The 21,656-nt window shown below is 35.8% G+C and overlaps 2 protein-coding genes and 1 pseudogene across 5 annotated transcripts; 2 read left to right on the top strand and 1 right to left on the bottom strand.

Annotated features, from left to right (window-relative positions):
* The first annotated feature begins 812 nt into the window (after positions 1–812).
* LOC131000824 (pentatricopeptide repeat-containing protein At5g65560-like) lies at positions 813–5,856 on the top strand. Of its 4 annotated transcripts, XM_057926921.1 has the most exons (8): positions 813–3,802; positions 4,161–4,221; positions 4,310–4,396; positions 4,508–4,589; positions 4,674–4,769; positions 4,846–4,932; positions 5,466–5,565; positions 5,648–5,856. In XM_057926921.1, exon 1 carries the CDS (start codon positions 917–919, stop codon positions 3,719–3,721), a length of 2,805 nt encoding a protein of 934 aa, XP_057782904.1. In that variant the 5' UTR covers positions 813–916; the 3' UTR covers positions 3,722–3,802; positions 4,161–4,221; positions 4,310–4,396; positions 4,508–4,589; positions 4,674–4,769; positions 4,846–4,932; positions 5,466–5,565; positions 5,648–5,856. The 4 variants fall into 4 exon arrangements, with proteins under 4 accessions (XP_057782904.1, XP_057782905.1, XP_057782906.1 ...); XM_057926922.1 differs by having other exon boundaries at positions 4,674–4,932; XM_057926923.1 differs by having other exon boundaries at positions 4,508–4,769.
* A 450-nt stretch (positions 5,857–6,306) lies between these two features.
* Positions 6,307–8,755, top strand: LOC131000902 (uncharacterized). The gene is made up of 4 exons (XM_057927044.1): positions 6,307–6,521; positions 6,997–7,422; positions 8,056–8,308; positions 8,615–8,755. The coding sequence occupies exons 1-3, from the start codon at positions 6,480–6,482 to the stop codon at positions 8,287–8,289; spliced, it is 702 nt and encodes a 233-aa protein (XP_057783027.1). The 5' UTR covers positions 6,307–6,479; the 3' UTR covers positions 8,290–8,308; positions 8,615–8,755.
* Positions 8,756–10,256: 1,501 nt separating this feature from the next.
* Positions 10,257–20,481, bottom strand: LOC130998058 (cleavage stimulation factor subunit 77-like; annotated as a pseudogene).
* Between the last annotated feature and the right edge of the window lie 1,175 nt (positions 20,482–21,656).

Here is a 21,656-nt window from a genome sequence, read left to right as displayed (position 1 = left end):
GGTTTTACTTATCATCCCTAGAATTTGAACATGTGGCATCGGTCATAATAAACTATTGCAACCCAAAATTAGAATTCTTAAGACTCGGTTTAATTTTCTTGTTTATTCAGTTAATAATAACAATTAATTATAATTAAAAATGTATAAAAATATAGCCATCATAAAAATAACTGATTACTTAGTAAACTTTTTATCAAAGAAATATGACTATAATGCTCTAGGGAAAACACGTATAGGAGTTGATTGTTGGAGAACAAAACTAAATTACTATACATTTCACTCTACAGAATAAACCATTGGACGTTTAAATTTTAAATTGTATATTGATAAAGAAAAAAAATATTTTCTTTAATTTATTTTTAAATTTTATGAGCAAATTATTTTGTCAAAAATGAATCTTCTGCTTATAATAATAAATTAAGGGGTTATGGCAAAAAAATATATGAACTTTGAAAAAAATTGCAATTTTCACCTCAACTTTCAATTAAGCCTCAAAATACATAATTTATATTTTTGTTGCAATTTTCACCTAAGTTTGACTTTCAAAGAAATTAGAACTTAATTGACAGTCGAAAATTCACCTGATGTTGATCTAACTTCTAATGATGATGAGTATTTAGAAGCTTGGAGGTCTAAGAAGGCAAAAATTAATATATTTGACTTAATTTCGATTGTCAATTAAACTCTAATTTCATTGAAAGTCAAACTTACGTGAAAATTATAACAAAAATATAAATTCATGTATTTTGAAACTTAATTGAAAGTTGATGTGAAAACTTTTTTCAAACTTTTTTTGGCCATAGCCCCATAAATTAATTAAACGTAAACCCTTTCCTTCATTTCCAGTCACCTTCGCCTCCCCATTCTTCTGCTCCGATCCATGAATCTCAGCTTCTAATCCAAAACAAAGCCATTCATGAATGGCGTCTTCCGCTCCTCCGCCGCCGTCCGGTTCCACATCAAAATGATACGATCCACCTCTGCCGCAGCACCACCATTTCTACTTTCAGGTCAGTCCTCCATTTCCGTCCTCTCCTCATTCGTCAAAGCTCTCTCATTCTCCATTGCGCCAGTACCCGCTTCGCGACCCGACCTTCCTGCAGAAGACCTCTACTCTCAACTGATTTCCCTCCTTTGCCAACCGAATTGGCAGAAACACCCTTCTTTCAGGAAATTGATTCCGATTGTATCCCCTTCCCATTTCTCCTCTTTCCTCTCTCAGCACCCACATCTCAGTCCTCACATTGCCCTAAATTTATTGGATTCCCTCACACGTGCTCCCGGCTTCAAGCCGAACTTCCGAACTTATGCTTCGCTTTTACGCGTTTTGATCAATAATAAATCGTTCAGTGATGCTGAGAAAATCCGCATTTTAATGGTTAAGTCATGTGAGACGGAGGAGGATGCGAGGTTGGCATTGGGCATTCTGCGCAAGATGAATCACGGTGATGATGGCGAATATTGGTATAGGATTAACCTCCGGTGTTACAACATGTTATTGATGTCTCTGGCCCGATTTGTGATGATCGATGAGATGAAGTCTGTTTACAGGGAGATGTTGGAGGATGGGGTATCACCGAATGTGTATACTTTTAATACGATGATTAATGCTTACTGTAAATTGGGCAATGTGAGGGAGGCAAAACATTATTTATCTATGATTATTAAGGCTGGTTTGGAGCCAGACGCACATACTTTTACATCATTCATTTTAGGACACTGTAGGAGGAAAGATGTCGATAGTGCGAGTAAAGTTTTCATGACTATGCTACAGAAGGGTTTTCGAAGGAATGAGGTTTCATTCAATAATTTGATGCATGGTCTGTGTGAAGTGGGGAGGGTGGATGAGGCGAAAAAGCTTTTCTTGCAAATGAAGGATGATAACTGTTTTCCAAATGTTCGAACATACACTATTCTAATTGATGCTTTGTGTGGTTCAGATAGGAGGTTGGAGGCCTTGAGCTTGTTTGAAGAGATGAAGGAGAAAGGCTGTGAGCCAAATGTTCATACTTATACTGCATTTATTAATGGTGCATGTAAAGATGGTATGTTTGACGAGGCAAGGAAACTACTAGGAACTATGTTAGATAACAGGTTGATTCCTAATGTAGTTACTTATAATGCTTTGATTAATGGGTATTGCAAGAAGGGAATGGTGGATGCAGCTTTTGAGATATTTGACCTGATGAAGTCAAACAACTGTAGTCCGAATGTGCGTACATACAATGAATTAATATCTGGATTCTCTGAGCACAAAGAAGTGCACAAAGCAATGGCTCTCCTTGGTAAGATGCTGGATCAAAAGCTTTCTCCTGATCTTTTCACTTTTAACCTTTTAGTATGTGGACAATGTAAGCAGGGGGACATAGATAGTGCTCTTCGCCTGCTCAGGTTGATGAAAGAGAATAACATTGTTCCTGATCAGTTTACCTATGGTCCTATCATCGTAGCTTTATGTGAAAAAGGGAGTGTTGACAAGGCATTGGATATATTTGAATCCCTCAAAGTGATGGGCATAAAAGCGAATGAAGTTATATATACCGCTCTTATTTGTGGATTTTGTACTGCTGAAAAAGTGGACTTTGCCTTAGAACTCTTTGGAAGAATGTCTACTGAGGGTTTCCTACCAAACTCATACACCTACAATGTGGTGATTAACGGATTGTGCAAGGTGAATAAAATATTTGAAGCTTTAAGTTACTTGGAAAAAATGTCGGAGATTGGCATGAAACCTTCAATAGTTACTTACTCAATTATCATTGAGCAAATGTTAAAAGAATTTGACTTTGACAGAGCTTATAAAGTTTTGAATCATATGGTTGCTCTGGGGTGTAAACCTGATGTCTGCACATATACTTCCTTCCTTCTTGCTTATTGCAACCAAGGGATGTTGAAAGAAGCTGAGGGCGTGATGGCTAAAATGAGAGAAGAAGGGGTCCGACCAGATTTGATGGCTTTCACTGTACTAATTGATGGATATGGGCGTTCAGGGTTCCTTGATCTTGCTTTTGGTACCTTCAAGTCTATGATTGCTGCTGGATGCGAACCATCTGATTATACTTATTCTGTTTTAATAAAACATCTTTCTCATGAAAAGCTAGTGAACAGAAGTGATGGAGTAGAGCTAGAATTAAAGCCAATTAGTAGCTCCACTAATATTGCTGATATCTGGAAAATAATGGAGCACGAGACTGCTCTTAAGCTCTTCGAGAATATGGAAAAATATGGTTTTGCACCAAATATAAAAACTTATAATGCACTCATTACAGGACTTTGCAGAGAAAGACGCTTCAAAGAAGCCTGGAGGTTGGTTGATCATTTGAAACAATGTGGGATGTCTCTGAATGAAGACATGTATAACAAACTAGTGGATTGTTGTTGCAACTTGAAAATGTACAAGGAAGCTGTGGATTTAATTAATGCCATGCTCATGCATGACTTATTACCACATATAGAATCCTATAAAGTGCTTGTTTGTGGGCTATATAATGAGGGAAGTGATGAGAAGGCTAAGGAAACCTTCTGTAGGCTGCTTCACCGTGGTTACAATTATGATGAGGTGGCTTGGAAGGTTTTGATTGATGGGTTACTAAGAAGGGGCTTTGTAAAAGAATGCTCCGAGCTAGTCAGTGTTATGGAAATGAATGGTTGTCCCCTTAATCCTCAAACTCATTCCATGTTAACTGAGGGGATTCATGAGCAAAAAGAGGAGGGCAAGTAGCGTGGATGGATGACAATTTGTGTTTTCTGGATTGGCCTACAATACGCTAGGCAATTGCAGTGTTTATGTTAGTTGAGACAGGTAAACATCCCATCTTTATTGAGATCTTTCCAATTCTGTTAGCATAATAAAGATATCTGATATTCTTAATTTCTTCATTGATCATTTAAATAGTGAGTTTTTGTTCTAACAAGAGATGTAAATCTAATATGTATGCTGGCACAATAACCCAGGGTGATCTTGCACTATCTCGAATGATCAAATTGTAAAATCCTATGGCCTTAATTGTTATTTGTTATGGCATTGCTGTTATGAGGAAAAAGTAACACTTTAACCCGTGCTTTATGTTTTCTAATCCAGTCTAAAAGAAGGATATCTTCTAACATAAGTTACACAACTGAAACACTGATACTGTGCTTTTTGTTTCATGTATTGACAGGGTTATCTCATTCATGTTAAGAGCATTCTTATTGACCCGAAATCTGGTGTTAGTGGAGCAGGTTACGCCTCAATGCACATCTTTTTCCTGTAAAAGTCAATTAATTGCAGACTTATAGTGTAGATTAAATAGCACTTCCTACGATGCAGGTCATGGAGCTAAGTTTGCTAATTGTACTTAGAAGCAGTTGAAAGTTGAAGGAATTTATTCTTATGGTGTAACCAGACACAGTCATGGTCAGTAATTTTTTAGCATGCCCTATTGTACATCTCATGGCACATTTATTCCCTATTGTAATCGAATTGGCATTGTAATATTCTGAGCAGTGGCATTCTACTTTCTTTCAGGCATTTTATGTCTTGGAAGTCGACATACCTTCAATTGCTGGCATGTTGTAGAAACAAGTGACGAGGGTTCTAACCAAGTTTTGTATGTTGAACTTAAGCCTGTTTCAATCATCATTTTCAGACTATGAGGAGTTGACTTGTTCGCATTTTTCAATTTCCACTCCAGTGCCAGAAATTGAACAAGGATTATCAGAAGCTGTGAGATCAGATGTTAAAATCAGCTTCACCATATACTTGGTGCTCGAGGATCAAAGAATTATAAGTATGTTAATCTCTATGCAGTCAACTATTATGTGGAAATGACCTCTGGAGAGCTTATAAATCAACATCTAGGGCAGTTTTAAGGCAAATCTGTGAAGGAAGAGCATTATCCTAGTCAAGAAGAGAAGTTCTTTAAATATTTATGGTGAACCAATGTTGATAAGGTAAGTAGTCTTTTTTGTCACTTAATCAACCTCTGATACGATATGTGTACTAATTTCAACAGCATCTTTTGTATTGAGTAAATTCATACGGTGTTCCCCTATGTTGGCTCATATTGAGAAACCTTTAAGATGCAAAAATCTGAAAGGAGACATGGGAATTTCTCCTTGAGCAGCTGAAACTGTAATGTTAATATCCAAATGACCCTTGATACTCTTGAAATATAGTCTGGCAAAACAAGGTTTATTTTTTAAATACTCGTAGCCTTTTAATGGTATATCCATCTTCTACCTGCTCCCTAGTTCAGTCAAAAATTGAAATTACTCAAGGAAATATGGGAAAAAGCTGAATTAAAGAAAATTGACGCAACTGATTATCAAAGTAACAAGTGATGAATATATAAACATTTATGATGATATATCTCCATAGTGTGTGTATACAGTTGATTTCTTGGCCCCGAGGAAGATAATTTATATCATTGCTTTAGCAATGTGCAGCAAGCGCTTAACTGATGCCTACACCTTTATGTTTACAGGAAGACAAATTTGAGAATGGCCAAGTTTCTCATATTCGACATTTTGTAGGCTCCAATTATTATTGCTTGATAGACGTATTTCCCAGGAATTATATCTGTTGTAAGTTTCAATTCCTCTTGTGTTTAGTTTGCTTTGAATATTCCTTCGCTCCATTTTGGCTGAACTCACTGATGTCTTACAGATTGATAACCTTGTCAATGGAGCTTCAAAATTGAAGTTGATGATTACGGGGGGCTCCTTTCCATATTATGTTTTCTCATCATGATATTTCTCATGTTCCGCTTTTTTTTAGTTGAACAAATAATTTTAAAGATCGTGTCTGACGGTGGATTCGAACCTGAGACATTTGATCTCCGACATTTATTACTTTACTTGTTCAACTTTTTATCATGCTTGGATCTGTTATAAGACATTCTCGTATTGTTTGTATGAAGTGTATCTTCATGACTTCATGTATAATTACTCAAAAAAAATAAAAGGTAAGAGAAAGAGAGATTATTTGATTCTTTGATTTTGACAGTGTAAATGAGTTTACAACTTTCTATTTTCTTTTGTCTATAATTTAAAAATCAATTTGCCAATACTGAAACTAATCTGCTGGATGATAATAATAATAATAATAATACGTTAACTAATCACACACTAATTTTAAAATTGTATTTGGATGGAAGATTTAATACTAGTATATAGGAAGAAAAAGGTAAAAAAGTAATAAAATTAAAAGGTAGATTAATACATATAGATGTAATGGGTGCTTAATTGTTTGAGACTTATGTTTATTAAATGGTTGATTCATGACCATGAATTATAATATAATAAGCCCATATATTAAGTAAAAATAAGTAGTGTGAGTAAAACACATGACAAAGACGCGAGATCCCTCTAAACTAAAACCCTTTTCAGGAAAATGACCAAATACAGAATCGCTAGTTTCCTTCTCAAATTTTCTTGAAAATATTTATGGGACTTTCAGATAATACCCACTGCCTGTTTCGCTGATTATACCCGCAGAAATGGCGCTCAAGCTCAATGCTTCGGCTGTGTATTCACTGCAGGTTGTTATTCTATGTTGCTTGTGTAAATTTGTAGGTGAACCAGCGTTTTCATTTACGAATTATATTTTCTCAATCGACATTTCTCTTGTATGGGTTTCTGGAATTACGGGGAAAAAATCGGAATTTCGTTAAAACTCATATGGGTATAGGAGCGGTGGGATGTGGATGTTTGTGTGTGGATAATGAGGTTTTCAAGTTTTTATCAGTTATAATTTGGTGATTAATTCATTCTTTGGTCAGTTGTAGAGCTTGTAATTTGTAATTTGCTATTTACCCATCTTCCTTAGACGGCTTGTTTTTGAGCTTTTAAGAAAAATTATTTAGTTTTATTCTTGTGCTGATATACAGACCTTTGGAATCGATATAGATTCTAGGGTAGCCAATAAATTGCATCACTCGTTACTAAGTTTTCTCCCATGTGTTTCTTGCTATTATGTTAGTAGTCTTCTCATAACAGTGTCAAATTTGTATACAGAACCTTCAGTTACGTCATAGAAGTCAGAGCTGCTTATGGAGTTTTAAACCAAATCAACTGTATCAGAATACTCCAAGAATTTCGTGCAGTATGAATATGGCTGCCAACCAGCCAGGTGACCCTAGGAAATTGAGCGTCAGTCATATTGTGGACAAGGCAAGAAGTTTGTGGGATACTTCTCCTCAGCCTGTCAAGACCTTTCCTTGGAACAAGACATTAAATCATTTCATTCAACTCCTTGTTGACATTGTCTTAGCAGTCATCAAATACCTAGCCATACCTGTATTTTCCATTACATCAATCAGCGAAATGTCTTATTGTGCACATGAAAGGAAGCTGTACCTTATCCCACTTCCGTTTCTAGTTGGTGTCTCTGTAGCTGGGGTGCTACAAAATGCTGCTTTAGAATCGTCTTCATATCTCAAGGTAATTATACCCCTATGTTATATAGTTGTTTTACATTGAATTTCTAAATCTGCACGCAGAAAATGTAATGCATTCCCTTATTATTGTTATGTTAAATGCTTGTATGTATGTGAAGAAAACCAAGCTTTGGACCGTATACATAGAATCTTCTACTCTAAAAGGAAACTTGTTTTTGTCACTAAAGTGAGTGGCAAATAAATTTTGTGGCGAGTCCAAGAATGTCCAAAAGTGACTTCTGTTGGACTATATGTATGGTGTTGGATCCAAAAAGTGATATCATGCTTGTGGAAGTTGAACAGTTGCTCATCTTTTGATTTTGCTTCTTTTTAGCATGTGTGGAATACAATTCCTCTGCATAGTTATGTCTCACTTCAAATGCCATAATAATGTGCGAGCAACCCCAGGGTTAACAATAAACTATTACAGTGTTCTAGCTCAGAGACACCACTTTTTGCTTTTGGTCTAAATTTCTAATGCAGTACTGTAGTAAGCGTAAACTTTTTGGGGCCCGTTTGTTTCATCTTTCTTTTGTTTTCCAGTTCCGTGCGTGTCCTCATCATGAAATAAAAAACTAGTGATAAACTTGTGTTTCTAAATATGTTCTTTTTGTATTGCTTTTTATTGTGATTGCAGTATGCAGAAGTCCCGTGGCATCTGATTGCTCTTCTAATATTCTTTGCATTGCTCAAGTTTCCTGGTCCTTATTACCCATATTGGGGACGTATATTCATTCCTCACATGGCAAACGGAGCAATTTTGAGGACCTTGTGGTTCTTGTTTCTGTGGTTCCGGAAGCCCCAAAAGGCACCAGAAAATAACCACATCGACTCTGTTGTCGACAATCCTGAAACAGACAAGGTCTTGTAGCGTCATAAATCCTCAATAGGTAATTCACATGAATCTTGACATATATTGAATTATGATGATCCTTAAAATCCTTCAACTGGCAAACATGATTGTAGATATCTACTCTCAAGACATGGATCCGTTCTTACTGTTTTACCTGCACGTCCAGTCCGTGTGTCATTGGATTATCATCATAAAGCTAGTGTTTTATATATGTGCATATGCATCTCTGCGCATATTTTCAACCGTTTTGTCTGTAAAATATGTATATTATTTATTATGTTTTTATCCTAGGTTGGAAGGTATTGACAAATCTTGACTTTTATTTCTGGATTTATATACACAGGTGTAGATGCAGTTTTGCCCTTCGGCCATCAGCTCAACTATTTGGAAGAGGTTTAGGTTTTGTTTTGTTCTATTGCCAAAAAACGTTGAGGATATTATTATCTTAGTATTAATGATCAAGATTCTTTTTACTTTTCCTCAATTTTCACACCATTCAACTCCAGCCCTGCATTATATTTGCGGTGGTCTGTACTTTTTATTTAGCTTGATTAACTAATTTGTATAAATAAACTAACAAGTAAATTAGATTATGAAGTCACACTACAAATAATTGAAATATGTGAATACCACAAAAGAAATTATGAGTAACTTGGCCATGGCAATTAGATCTTCCTTGCATATTTCCAAATGTCGGGCCAATATTTACGAAGTTCACTTCCAATGGAGGGGAAGCAACGACACCCTTTTTTCTATTTCTGAGGGAATATTATATCATTATGCATCCACCTAGGGATGTCAATGGGTGGGTTTTACTCGGACCAGAACCATTAAAATTGTTACGGTTCCAGAACCAGAACCGACCCATTGCTTAATGGATCCACACCGGACCAGACCATTAATTGAAAAATTAATGGGTGTGGGTAGGTTAATTACCCATGGGTATTATAAGACCCATAGACCCAATAATACCCATTACCAAACTTAAAAAAGCCCATGGTCTCATGACCAAGACCCAGCCACCCCCACCCCCACCCCCACCCCCACCCCCCACCTCCAAAAAAAATTTTTTTTTTTTAATTTTTTTAAAAATTTTCCACCCCAATTCCACCCCAACCCCGCCACCCCCACCCACCCCCACCCCCCCCCTCCAAAAAAATTTTTTTTTTAATTTTTTTTAAAAAAATTCCTCCCCAATTCCACCCCACCCCCCCTCCAAAAAAATTTTTTTTTTTTATTTTTTTTTAAAATTTTTCCTCCCCAATTCCACCCCCACCCACACCCACCCCCCAACCCCCCCTCCAATTTTTTTTTTTTTTTTAATTTTTTAAAAAAAAATTCCTCCTCAATTCCACCCCAGCCCCGCCACCCCCACCCACACCCACCCCACCCACCCCCCACCCCTCCAAATTTTTTTTTTTTAATTTTTTTAAAAAAATTTCCTCCCCAATTCCACCCCAGCCCCGCCACCCCCCTCCAAAAAAAAATAAAAAAAATAAAAAATTTGGGGGGGGGTGGGTGGGGTGGGTGGGGGGGTGGGTGGGGGTGGCGGGGCTGGGGTGGAATTGGGGAGGAAAATTTAAAAAAAAAAAAAAAATTGGAGGGGGAGGGGTCGGGGTGGGTGGGGGTGGCGGGGCTGGGGTGGGATTGGGGAGGAAAATTTTTTAAAAAAAATTAAAAAAAAAAAAAATTTGGAGGGGTGGGTGGTGGTGGGTTAGCGGCAAAACAGGTCGGGTCGGACCGGACCCATAACAAACGGGTCGGGTCAGATCTGGACCCGTCAGGTTTAGGGTCTAAATGGGTCGGGTCTAGAACCAGAACCAGAACCATTGCTTATAGCTCAACGGGTAATGAACGGTTCTGGTTCTGGTCCGGGTAAAACCCACCCATTGACATCCCTACATCCACCAACCTCTTTAGACCACTGTTACACAACAATTTTATAAAATTGAAACTGTAGAAATAAAACTTCACATCAGAATCCATGAATTAAAATCCTTTTATTGCAAACGAGAAATAGTAGCTTTTATTAATTGAACAATGAACATACACGACTACAATTACAATTCTTTCAAGGCTCTGAGCTAATAAGCAGAAGGGCATGAGCAGATCTGTCACTGCTTCTAACAATAATTTACAAACAACATTGATTAGATCAACTAGAGCTTCCCGAGAAATCGCCTGAAAATCCACTCCCATATGATGCAGAACCACCAGTCCGAGAACTAGCCACCAGCACGCGAATTAGTGGCAAGCGCTTTCTGCAGTTGCCGTATCTTGAAAGCATCTTTAGGTAGAGGTTGGCTTTGGATAGTAGACGTGTCATCATCATCTTTCCCTAAGAAGATACGATCATAGCTTAATCAGTATAACATACACAAGATTGTTAAGATTTTTCTTTACTGGAATTCCATGAATGGGTAGTAAAACCACAATACTACATTTCAGCAACGTACAACTAATCACATTCGATTCCTCCTCAACTCTTATGGGCAAAATGATACTTTTCAGTACTAGTTGAATAATAGTACATTTCAGGAGATTACATCAAATAATGACAGAGATGGCATGCATATCTAGCGCATTGTCAGCCACACGCATGATCATCTTCATTCAAACCCCCGATGAAGTTTCGTCTATGTAAAAGATAGTGATATATATTAGCACAACAGCGAAATACGAAAGAAAGAAATAATAACATACTCTCTGTTCCTTTCCTCTTTCCAGATACATCACTGGTGCTTGGAGCAGGTCTGTTGAGGTGCACTGGGTTTCAAACTAGCTGATGGTATGTTGCTTTGCAAACATATGGATATTACAAAATCAACATCGGGAGATGGACCTAAAAGTGCAGCATGAGAAATTGGTGATCATAACAATATGAGACAGTATTCACATATCCAATCTCTCAACTGAATATTTTAACTGGTCTGCCTCACCAATTCATTTACATAGAATTCTGTTAGTTCTCGTCCAGGTTTTGGATTGAAGCTTTGCAAGTTACAAGCACAATTGTGAAAACCAACGAAGAACAGCCTTGCCGACTTCCCACCCCCAACCCCAAGGAAATCAAATACTAAAACAGACTAGGACTATAGATGACCCAAGCTACCTATGAGCTACGAGAGTGTTGACTATATGTCAACATAAACGAGTTGAGCTTGACACAGCTCAGCTCGTGACCAACCTCATTATGTAAGCTGGTTTGAAAATACAAAAATATTAATTTCATATAAACTCATATTCTTTAACTTTAAGTAGGAAGGCATATATTGATTAACTAGTTAACTCGTTTTTCGTTAAGAAAATAATGAATTCCAGTAATAAAATTGTATTTTATTAAGGTAAACCAATTTAATCTTTTATTTAAAATGATGAAAATTTAAATGTACATATATATTTAGAAGGCCCGTTTTGGCTTTTGATTAAACTCGAATAGTCATGCGAGCCTTAAAAACGATTCTATAATGAATGAGTCAAGCTTGAGCTTTCAATATTCAGCTCAATTTTGCCCCTGGAAAAGACCCATCAAGCTGGAAATGTTCAAGGCTATTAAATGATAACTAAATCAACAATGCTACAATTCATAATTAGCCTGATGAATGTACAAGTCATGTATGAGAGGAACAAGACACTGAAACATTGTGATCAAAATCCATTCTGGACTGAGTGGAAAAACAGGGCACAAATATGAACAAAAAGTTCAGATAGATACCTTCAACGGCTGGCAAATTTGATACAAAGACTGCCAATGTTGGAGGTAAGGATTTCAGTGTGTCATTGATTGTACCATGTGCTTGAAACACCTGATACCATGCAAGGTTTACATTGTGAAACTTAACAGCAAAGAAGCTTATCTAATATTCTAATTTCAAAAATTAAACACACTTAGGGTAATAATTAATCAATAAGTACAGCACTATGGCGATAGAAGTGATCAGGCGAACATATTTCTTATAAATAGATCGTGTTCATAAATGGTCACAAGTGCGTTAGACATAAGCCAAATCAGTATTGCACGGTTCGTCCACAGATAGATCTGACTTGTCCCTTTTCTAGAATTACTTGAGCGAGGATATACCAGAAAATCCATATTATCCCTGTTCAGAACCTAAAACAACTATCATCACTCAGAGGTTCCATTTTCTATCACAACTTTCAGCATATATCAAAATCAGGTGCTCTCTCATTAATGGGAAGAATGTTTAGAAGATAGAAACAGGAAAAAGATTACAAGAGAACTCTTGAATGGATAAGATACCATCTAAGAAATGCTGTTCTGTAGAGGTAGCAGGAATATTTAGCATATGCTACTTGTTTTCAAAAGTTTTTGCAGAGGGATCCAGAGGATATCAAACACTCACTCACTTCCTCATGGGAACTCACAGTTGTAGCTTCTATGCATTTCACCAACCTAAAGTATCTATAAATGGTTTAAATTTAACTACCAACAACAAATAAAATGTATATACCAGGCTTTTGTCGAGGACCATAAATCACCATTCTTGATACATCTGGATAAACAATCTTGCCAGAAATATTCGAATTAATTGGAATGTCTGGTATGGTCCGATCTGCATTCAGAACAGCAAGAGATTTTGAAAATAGAAAGGATTAATGAGCCCAAGATAGTACAAGTAACTCCTTCACCTGCAGAGGTAGGTCCATTTACAGGAGTAGGATTTTCAATCTTCTTATTGACATTTTTAAAGAGCCACTACAAGCGGACCATATGACAATTAGAATTCACTCAAGCATCATACATTAGAATAAAATTATAAATTCTACTGCATTATTCAGGTTAGAGGGAGGGCCAAAATAAGTACCTCTTGCTGAGACAAATGATCCAAGTCCTTGGTTGAGCAAGGCCACAAATCCATGAAACTAAATCGTGAAATGACATCTTGCAGAGAACTTTCTAAAATTGATTCTCCATTCTCAGTCATTCGGCATAAAGCTTCTTTCCTCCTTTGCTCAACCTAGGACAAAGAAACATAATGATCATATATTATAGAATACAAAGTATGACACCACATAATACGCAAACTATAACATTACTTCCAAAAGATTGGTCAAAAATGTTCAGAGTCAGTACTAAACTCAATTATTTTTTGAGTTCACATAGCATTCTGTGAAGCCAAACTGCAAGAATCCATGAAAGCAACAACCGACAGTCAACCACACACAAGAATGAATCTTGACAAATCTACCTTTAACATGCTCTGGTAAGATCTCCATACGTCTGCTCGAATTGGGTGAATCTTTTCCAAACCTACAGTGAAATAAATAAATAACTACAATTTAAAAGTGGAACAGTTGCAACCCGATATTTTGCACTGAAAGTCAGCCTTTCGAAGACAACAATGTAAAGTCTGCAAAACCAAAAAGTGAAAACATAATGAAGAAGACATAAATACTCATCACATCTGATTGACAGGTACAGCATCATAGGTTACAGTATTTTGAAGATTTTTATAGCCTCCCAATATATAGTAATACATTTTCTTTTTTTTTTGAAGAGATATAGTAATACCTTTTTATTTGGTTCAGAAACTCACCCAAAGATCTTCAATCTTCACAAGTTTGACAAGATAGAAAACTAAAAAAAAAAAAACTTACTATATTTAACCTATAACATCGATCTACACAAACAACAGCATAATATAGCAATCAGAGCAATAATAATAGATTTCAGTGCACCTCAACAGATTCATCGGGTGGAAGTGAGCTCAAAGCACGCTCAAACAAAGCACGGATATTTCTATCGTCGTTCAAGCGGCACAAGAAATCGGCATATCTGCATTGTAAATAAAAGTTCATGTCATGTAAGTAGTGTTTCGTAACATTACTCCAAATTGCATGAAAATCCTCACAAACAGCAAGGAGTGGGAAAATGGTCAATATGCAGCTGGAACCTTACAACAATTGAAAAAACATGTGGAGGCTACATTACTTGTGCCACTTTTTCAAAAGTACCATGCAGAAATGGGTTACTTATGTTGTAATTGCTCTAACTATTTTTCAAAAGCAGCCACAGTATCTTGCTAGAATTACCACCACAACTAGTACAAATTACAATTACAACCGTTTATATATATCAAGGATCCCCAAGAGAAGAAATACAGATAGTATCATATTGATTATTGACTTTATATATTTTTTCAGTTTGAAAGGTGTTGGGTGAGGGTGAAAGAGGTACTCACTCAAGAATGTAGCTGGGTTCATGCATAAAACGTTTGAGACCTGCTTCAAATATATTGTGTGCAAGCTGCAAAAAAGTTGCATAAAACACATAACACTAAAGGTAGACCAGGTTTAATCATGCAAAAACAAAATTGTAATGAAAACCCCAACTTTCTTTTTAAGTAAATAGATTGAATGGATTAATGAAATTTCTGTAACATCATTTGTATCATTTTTTTTTTGTTACAGCAAACTAGACCATCATCACGTTCTTGTTTATCTCCAATCAAGTCGCACCCTTAAACAGAGAAAATAATCCTCTGTTTATCTCCAGCATTACTATATCAATAGCAGAAAAATGTAGAAGCAAAATCACCTTTGCATCTTTATCTAGACAGAACGCCATCATTGCATATGCAACATAAACATGGTAGATGCAGTTTGGAGATTTACGGGCATCCAGAAAGTATTTGCGAGCAGCTTCAACTCCTTCAGTCCTCCTTATGAATCGTATAAACTGCAGAGTAGAACAGCATAAACAATTTACAAATCCTATCAACACGATTAGTTGCAGTTTTTAGATAAACTAACAATTAAATAATACCACACATTATTATATACACACAACATCCTTGTCAATTCAAAATTCACAAGATATCCGATATCCATCTATTAGTTAAGTTTCTGATATTATTAGATTATTCTTCAGCAATTTCAAATAATGTGAGCTTTCTCATCTGATTTCTGAACAACCTTTGTACTGCAAACACAGGCAAAACAAAACTTTATACCTGGATGTGTGATAACGCTGTTGCATTCACGCCATCCCCTAGAAGACTTTCATACACTTTTTTTGCAGCCTGGGCAAAAGAAAGCATAGGGATTAGATAAGTTATTAGATGATTAATCTTAATGTCTCAAATAAACAATCTCAAATAACAATAAAACCTGAGCTGCTCCACGAGTCTCCTCTAGCTCAGCATAGGCATACTTTAGCATTTCCGAATCTAAAACAAGTGTAAGGAATTTATTTAGAAAACTCAAGAGTAAATGTCAGTGAGTGATGGGATCAGATAGGGAAGAAGATACTATAGTCTAGAAAGAGAAGACAGCTATACCAAAAAAAAAAACAAAAAGAGAAAAGAACTAGATATAGATCCATACAAATTGAGCATGCACGCATTGATAGGAGGCTAGTGGATTAAGTTTATTGGCCGGAGATATGCCGTTGCTTTGAGGTTCAAGTTTAAGTAACATACAAATAGATGTAGAAGGACCAACTTTGAGCAGTATAGAAATGTGGAACATCGACAAACAAGAAACTAAACACAAATTCAAAAGTGAAATCATCAAATAATAGTTATCTCAGTACCTGCTCATAAGCAAATGTTATTCTTTTATTTGCTGACACATTGTCAATTCTCTGTGGATTACCTCTGTAAAGAAGTCAACATAGTTGTTACCTAAGTAAACCATTTTTTTAGAAATAAAACAAACATAACAATACCACAAAAGGAAGCTGGAAAACCTAAGGATTGATAAGTACATTCTTGATTATTTTTATGAACTTACAGAAAGAAAAAGAAGAGAAAAAAAAAAACTATCTAAAACAATACAAACAGACCTAATTTATTGGGCCAATGAAGAAATTGGGATGAATAAGAAAATTCTTTCTCCTTAAAGTTATATCCATCGCAATTTATTGTGTCAATAATGTAGTAACAGATGTTCTGTGATACTTTTACTTGTAAGAGAAACATAACAGTGATGGGGATACCTACTTCTCAAAACTTAATAACTTTTTCCAGGCCACACATTGCATTTCCTCCTGTAAAATACACCATATACTATTACACAGATAGTAATGCAAGAAAATGATGCCATCTAACTGTTTTGTTAAATGAAGTAAGTAAGACAATATCCTATCGGATGCATTCATCCCCTATCTGAATTTCAAACAAGAAACCAAAAGTAGAGAGTCTAGTGATTCAATCTAATCTAACACCAAATACATATGTCCAATTCAGAGAGTACTCCTAAAAAACATTTAGTACTTATTGTTTCTTGTGTGTACATGTAATCTAAGCAGTGCTTGTCAGGCAGGTTCTCAGTTAAAACCTTGGTTTAAAAAAGCGCACGCTTTTGGTGAAGCGCAGGTTTGGGCTTTTTTCTGGGCGAAGCGCGCTTACCTACAGGAAGCGCTGAGAAGCGCACAAAAGCGCGCCTAGGCGAGAAGCGCTGAAGCACGGGCTTTTAGTATGTTAGGGTTAGGTTTTTAAATTTTAAAAAAACTAGGTTTTATTTCATTAAAACAAATGCTTGCCTCCCGTCTTCTCCCATCCCTCTCGCGACCTTAACCTGTTCTGCCCACCATCCGGCGCCGCCAGCCGTCGCGCGCCGCCTCCAGCCGGCCGCCGTGGTCGCCAGCTGTCTGCCGCCGCCGCCGGTCATGATGATTTTTGATTAGTTGCTTGAGATTTGATTGAACTTTTAGACTTGCGTACTTTAAACTTAAGTATTTGTGTGTTTTAATTTTTAAATTAAGTATTTGTGTGTTTAAGTATTTGTGGTTTTAAGTATTTGAGTTTTTTGCTATAAAATATATTGTAGGTAAATATATTAGAATTTTTTAGGTTTTAGCGCGTTTCGCCTACGAAAAGCCCGCGCTTTCACCAAAAGCCCGCGCTTTAAGCCCCGGGGCAGTTTGCGCTTCGGTGCGCTTCACGCTTTTTTAAACCAAGGTTAAAACCAGTAATTAAGAAGAAGGTGTAACCATAAACAAATTTCGAATAAGAATACTCCGCTTCCATCTAAATGAGTTAAAGAATACCTTAGGAGTACCAGAAGGAGGAACAGCAAGCTTATTCCAGTCAATTTCATCAACATACTTGTTACGTTCTCGGTAAACAGCCCTTGCACTGCTATATTTTGGCTGATATTCAGTCACCAACCCTTTTGCCTACAACATACTTCAATAGTCAGCTCGGAAGTCAATACCCATAGCTCAGATCATTATATGTAGCAATACTATCAGATATCATCGCAAAGATAACAGATTGTATTTCTACTGAACAAACTAAGGACAACCAATGAAGACCTTAGGCTCATAGTTAGAGGTTTTTCTAGTAGTCAGCCGCATATAAGAATCCTATGAAGGATAGAATGTTATCACAAACTCTTTTCCCACCAATAAATTTTTAAAAATGCACTGCACGATCAGAAAACACAAACTCTAAACAGTCAAAAAGATATCAGAAGCGAAGTTGTACCAGTGCACGGCTCACTGAATTCTCAAAATTCACATAGTCTCTCCAAAGTTGTTCAACATGATGAGTAGCATAACAATAGCCCTCTGATATATTTTAAGTATGGTAGTCATCCGCTGCGATTCTTCTAAAGTTGTTTGTGCCTGTTCCATTGTTTTTTATAAGGAAAATCGAAAGGAGAAGGTTAGAAAGGTTGATTGTCACAACAGCGAGCAGTCACGTAGTATAACCCACCGGTAATGATTTTAAATATGTAATGTACTCCATCCACACAGGGCCAGATGCTATATCAGCATGAAATTCTTACATTTAGGCAACTATTGGAACTACTCATAATTCAACAAGCTTCAGAACCAATTGCGACTTAAAGCAAAAAGTGAATGTTACAGAAATGCCGCAGCAGAAAATAAATAAAATTCAATTTAAATGACATAATTTAGCAATAGAGTACAATTTGAATAGGTTAAGGGCCAAAAGGCTTTTAATAATTACGAGAACTAAAGCAGTCAATTAAAAATTTTATCATTGCCATCAGACCATTTAGTAAAAATCGAATGGGGTCTGAGTCACATTTTGAATAAAAAATCAAATAGACAAGACTCAGTGGTGAAAAGGACTTGTTAATATGGAGGATAAACCTTCATTCAGCTTGTCGTACGAGACCTATTTGTTTATGCTATAGATGTTTGTGTGTGTGTACCCGTGCACATATACAGAGAGAGAGAGAAGCTGAAATATCTCTAAAATCGTGATTACCGCAGACCAATGAGTCATTAGGATTAGGTCATATCAAACCTGCACATCCTCGTCAATTATATTTGCATACCCAAAGATTTTACCCAACAGTTAATTAGAATCATAGCAGAATACAGGTGGAGACAAAATTATTGCACAAATGCACGCATGAGATGACGAAAAAGATTAGCAGTCCAGGAGGACTACTAGATTTGTAGCTCACCAACATAGTTAAGCATGAATTCAAAAGCTTTCTTAGTCTCTTCTTGACCCCTCAATTCCCTTCTTATCATTAACTTTCCTTTGAAGCGAATGTAGCAGCGCCTGCATAGAAATTGTCGAAGCACGGTGAGGTTCAATATGACTAAAGCATGTGAAAGGGTGGAATTACAACGTGGGCAGACATATGGAAGAGATAATATGAGCGTTAAAATCTACAGTATAACACAAGATAGTAAACCACTACATCAAACACAAAACTGAAAACAAAAGACTTCAGCAAATTGTAGAAAATATACCAAAGAGGAACTTGCAAGCAATTCAAAAGACAACGGCTAAAACTTGTTTTGTTGCTTCATCATTGTTGCCAGCCATGAGAGCTTCAACATATTGCTTCCAGTATTTTGCCTAAAAGAGGAATTTAAATAAGCAATGAAGATCAGTAATGATAGTGAACAAAATGATCATATGACCAGAGTTATGTGCATTGAACAATCAGAACAACAATAGTAATCAATGACACAGAGTACAAAGTGGAGGGAAGGAAGAAACATATGTCAGTAAGTAAAGGACTACTTAGAAGTGACCTTAATATGATATGATAAATAGGCACCCAAACCTAGAATCATTAAGTCAACAATTAAATGAAACTTGATCTAAAGTAACAAAAAGTTAAGATAATAGAAAATGACACAATACAACGGTTTTTAGGCTCATCACAACCAGTAACAGCAATCGCACCACTATGGCTAGTTTTAGATCTCCTTCTATGAAAAATTCTTCTCTGGAAAGCTAAAGGAGTTCTCGAGGTCTTATAAACTTCTTCACATACAAAAAGTGATTAGCATATGGCATGCTAAACTAAAGTGCATACTGTCAAATGCAAGCCAACTGAACCGCTTCAAATTTATATACTTATTCAACATAATATAGCCAAGCATGCAAACATTTCGGTTCTAGCATCTACAGACAAAGTTACATACAATCAGATCCCTGCAAAAAAAAAAAAAACGACTTGACCTAATCCTGGTAATATAGTATGCCTATCCTAACGAAGAAACGCCAACACATTTGATAAAAGGAAAATAAACAAACTGCGTTTAGAGTTCAAGTCCCAAAACATTGGTTTACCGAAGTGGGGAAAGTGGCCAGAAGATGCTCGTATATGGGCACTGCATCTGACATTGGCAACCGCTGCATAAACAAGTTATGTATGCATAAATAGTCCACGCAGAGAGTCCTATGAATCCAAAGGATGAAAACAGGTACACACACACGAAAACAAAGATGATAATTCAAGAAAATTAGGAGTACCAGTGCCTCATTGGCAAGCTTTTCAGCTACTTCGACGTTAAACTTATCTGCATTCCCATCTTGGGTATCAAGAAAGCAATTTTTTTTTAAATTACAATACACAAAAACATAAATTTTGGGATAAGTACTTAGAATGTACCATAAAGAGAAAGCGAGTTCGGTTGAGCTGTCTCGGTGGCCATAAGCCCCAAATGATGACGATCAAACACTACAATTCCAAAACCTTAATTAATTGTTAACCCATTCTTCCGATTCGGGGTTGGATAGGTAAAACTTGCAATGGAAGTATAAATAAATTTTTCTGGGACTAGGACAAGGAATCCCAGTGCAGCGAGACCCAAAAGAAAAGCGGTGGCGGCCGTGGTTATGGTGGGTGGTGGAAGAAAGTTCCGGTGGTGATCCGGGTTTTGGTAAATCACAAGATTGACCCGACTCACTAACCCGTTGTGGCCCAACATTTAGGGCTCGGGAAACGGGTTGCACGCCAAATATGTGGGAATGTTTTGGGTTAAGGCCCAGTACAAATTAAATTATGAGAAATTATATTTTAGTCTCTATAAGTTTAATAAAATAAAATAAAGATAACTGCGATGTTTTTTATTTTGAAAAATAAAAGTAAAAAATTAAGTGCATAAGGTAGAAGATTATATTTTTCGAAGTGAATTGTCTTTTCAGATCATTCAACTCACATCACACTATATATTTTTATAAACCCACAAGTCCACAACGCCTAATTTTCTTCGAAATCGACATAGATTCACATTTTTCAAAAATTCAGGAATCCCAACTTAATTAAATTTTAAAATATTAAATCAAAATAATTAAATGGCGTACATGTATACTAATCAAACAACTAGCACCCGTCCATTTGCACGGGAAAACTTTTATATTCTTTGTATATAAAATTGATATCAATTTAATTATTATGTTTATAAATATAGTAAAAATATAATTTTAACTGGATTTAGCAGAATATAGAAAAAAAATAAAAAAAAATAAAGAAGAATTCATAATATAAAAAATTGATATTATGAAAAAGCAAAAAAAAAAAAAAAAAACAAGTTAAAAGAAAAAAAATGAAAATAAAAAAGATTTGAAAATAGATTTATTCAAAAAAGATGAGAGAGGATAGATAATTTGGTTAAGTTTTAATATTTAAATAAATACTTTTACATTTTAAATTCAATATTTACACAAGATATATTAATTTAAAGCTATTGTCGTGATCTTCAATTTGATATGCATATCAAATATTTTATAATTAGCCAAATTTCACAATTAATTTTAGAAAAGAAATAAAACAAAAAAAAGAAGATAAAGAAAAAAAATATAATTTACAAATAATTTAATTTTATTATAATTATAATTATAGAATTGTTACTCAATTTTAAAATTAATTTCAAATTGAAAATGATCTTTTTAATATATCATAGATTATAGCTTATAGATATAATCACAAATTCACAAGTATCATTCATCCCCCTCCAGATCCTCATTAAGAGGTGAATGACTATGGATAGTCATACAATCTTCTTAGGCCATGAATAAATAACAAACAGGTCAAGATCGTACTAATTTGAGAGATATTTTAGAATGGTAAAATAATAGAAGAGATGAAGAGAAAAATACCATAACGAAAATTATTGCTTATGATTATCCATGTCTTGA

Source organism: Salvia miltiorrhiza, chromosome 8, assembly GCF_028751815.1.
Source record: "Salvia miltiorrhiza cultivar Shanhuang (shh) chromosome 8, IMPLAD_Smil_shh, whole genome shotgun sequence".
Taxonomy (NCBI): domain Eukaryota; kingdom Viridiplantae; phylum Streptophyta; class Magnoliopsida; order Lamiales; family Lamiaceae; genus Salvia; species Salvia miltiorrhiza.
This window is presented reverse-complemented; position numbering and strand designations above follow the sequence as displayed.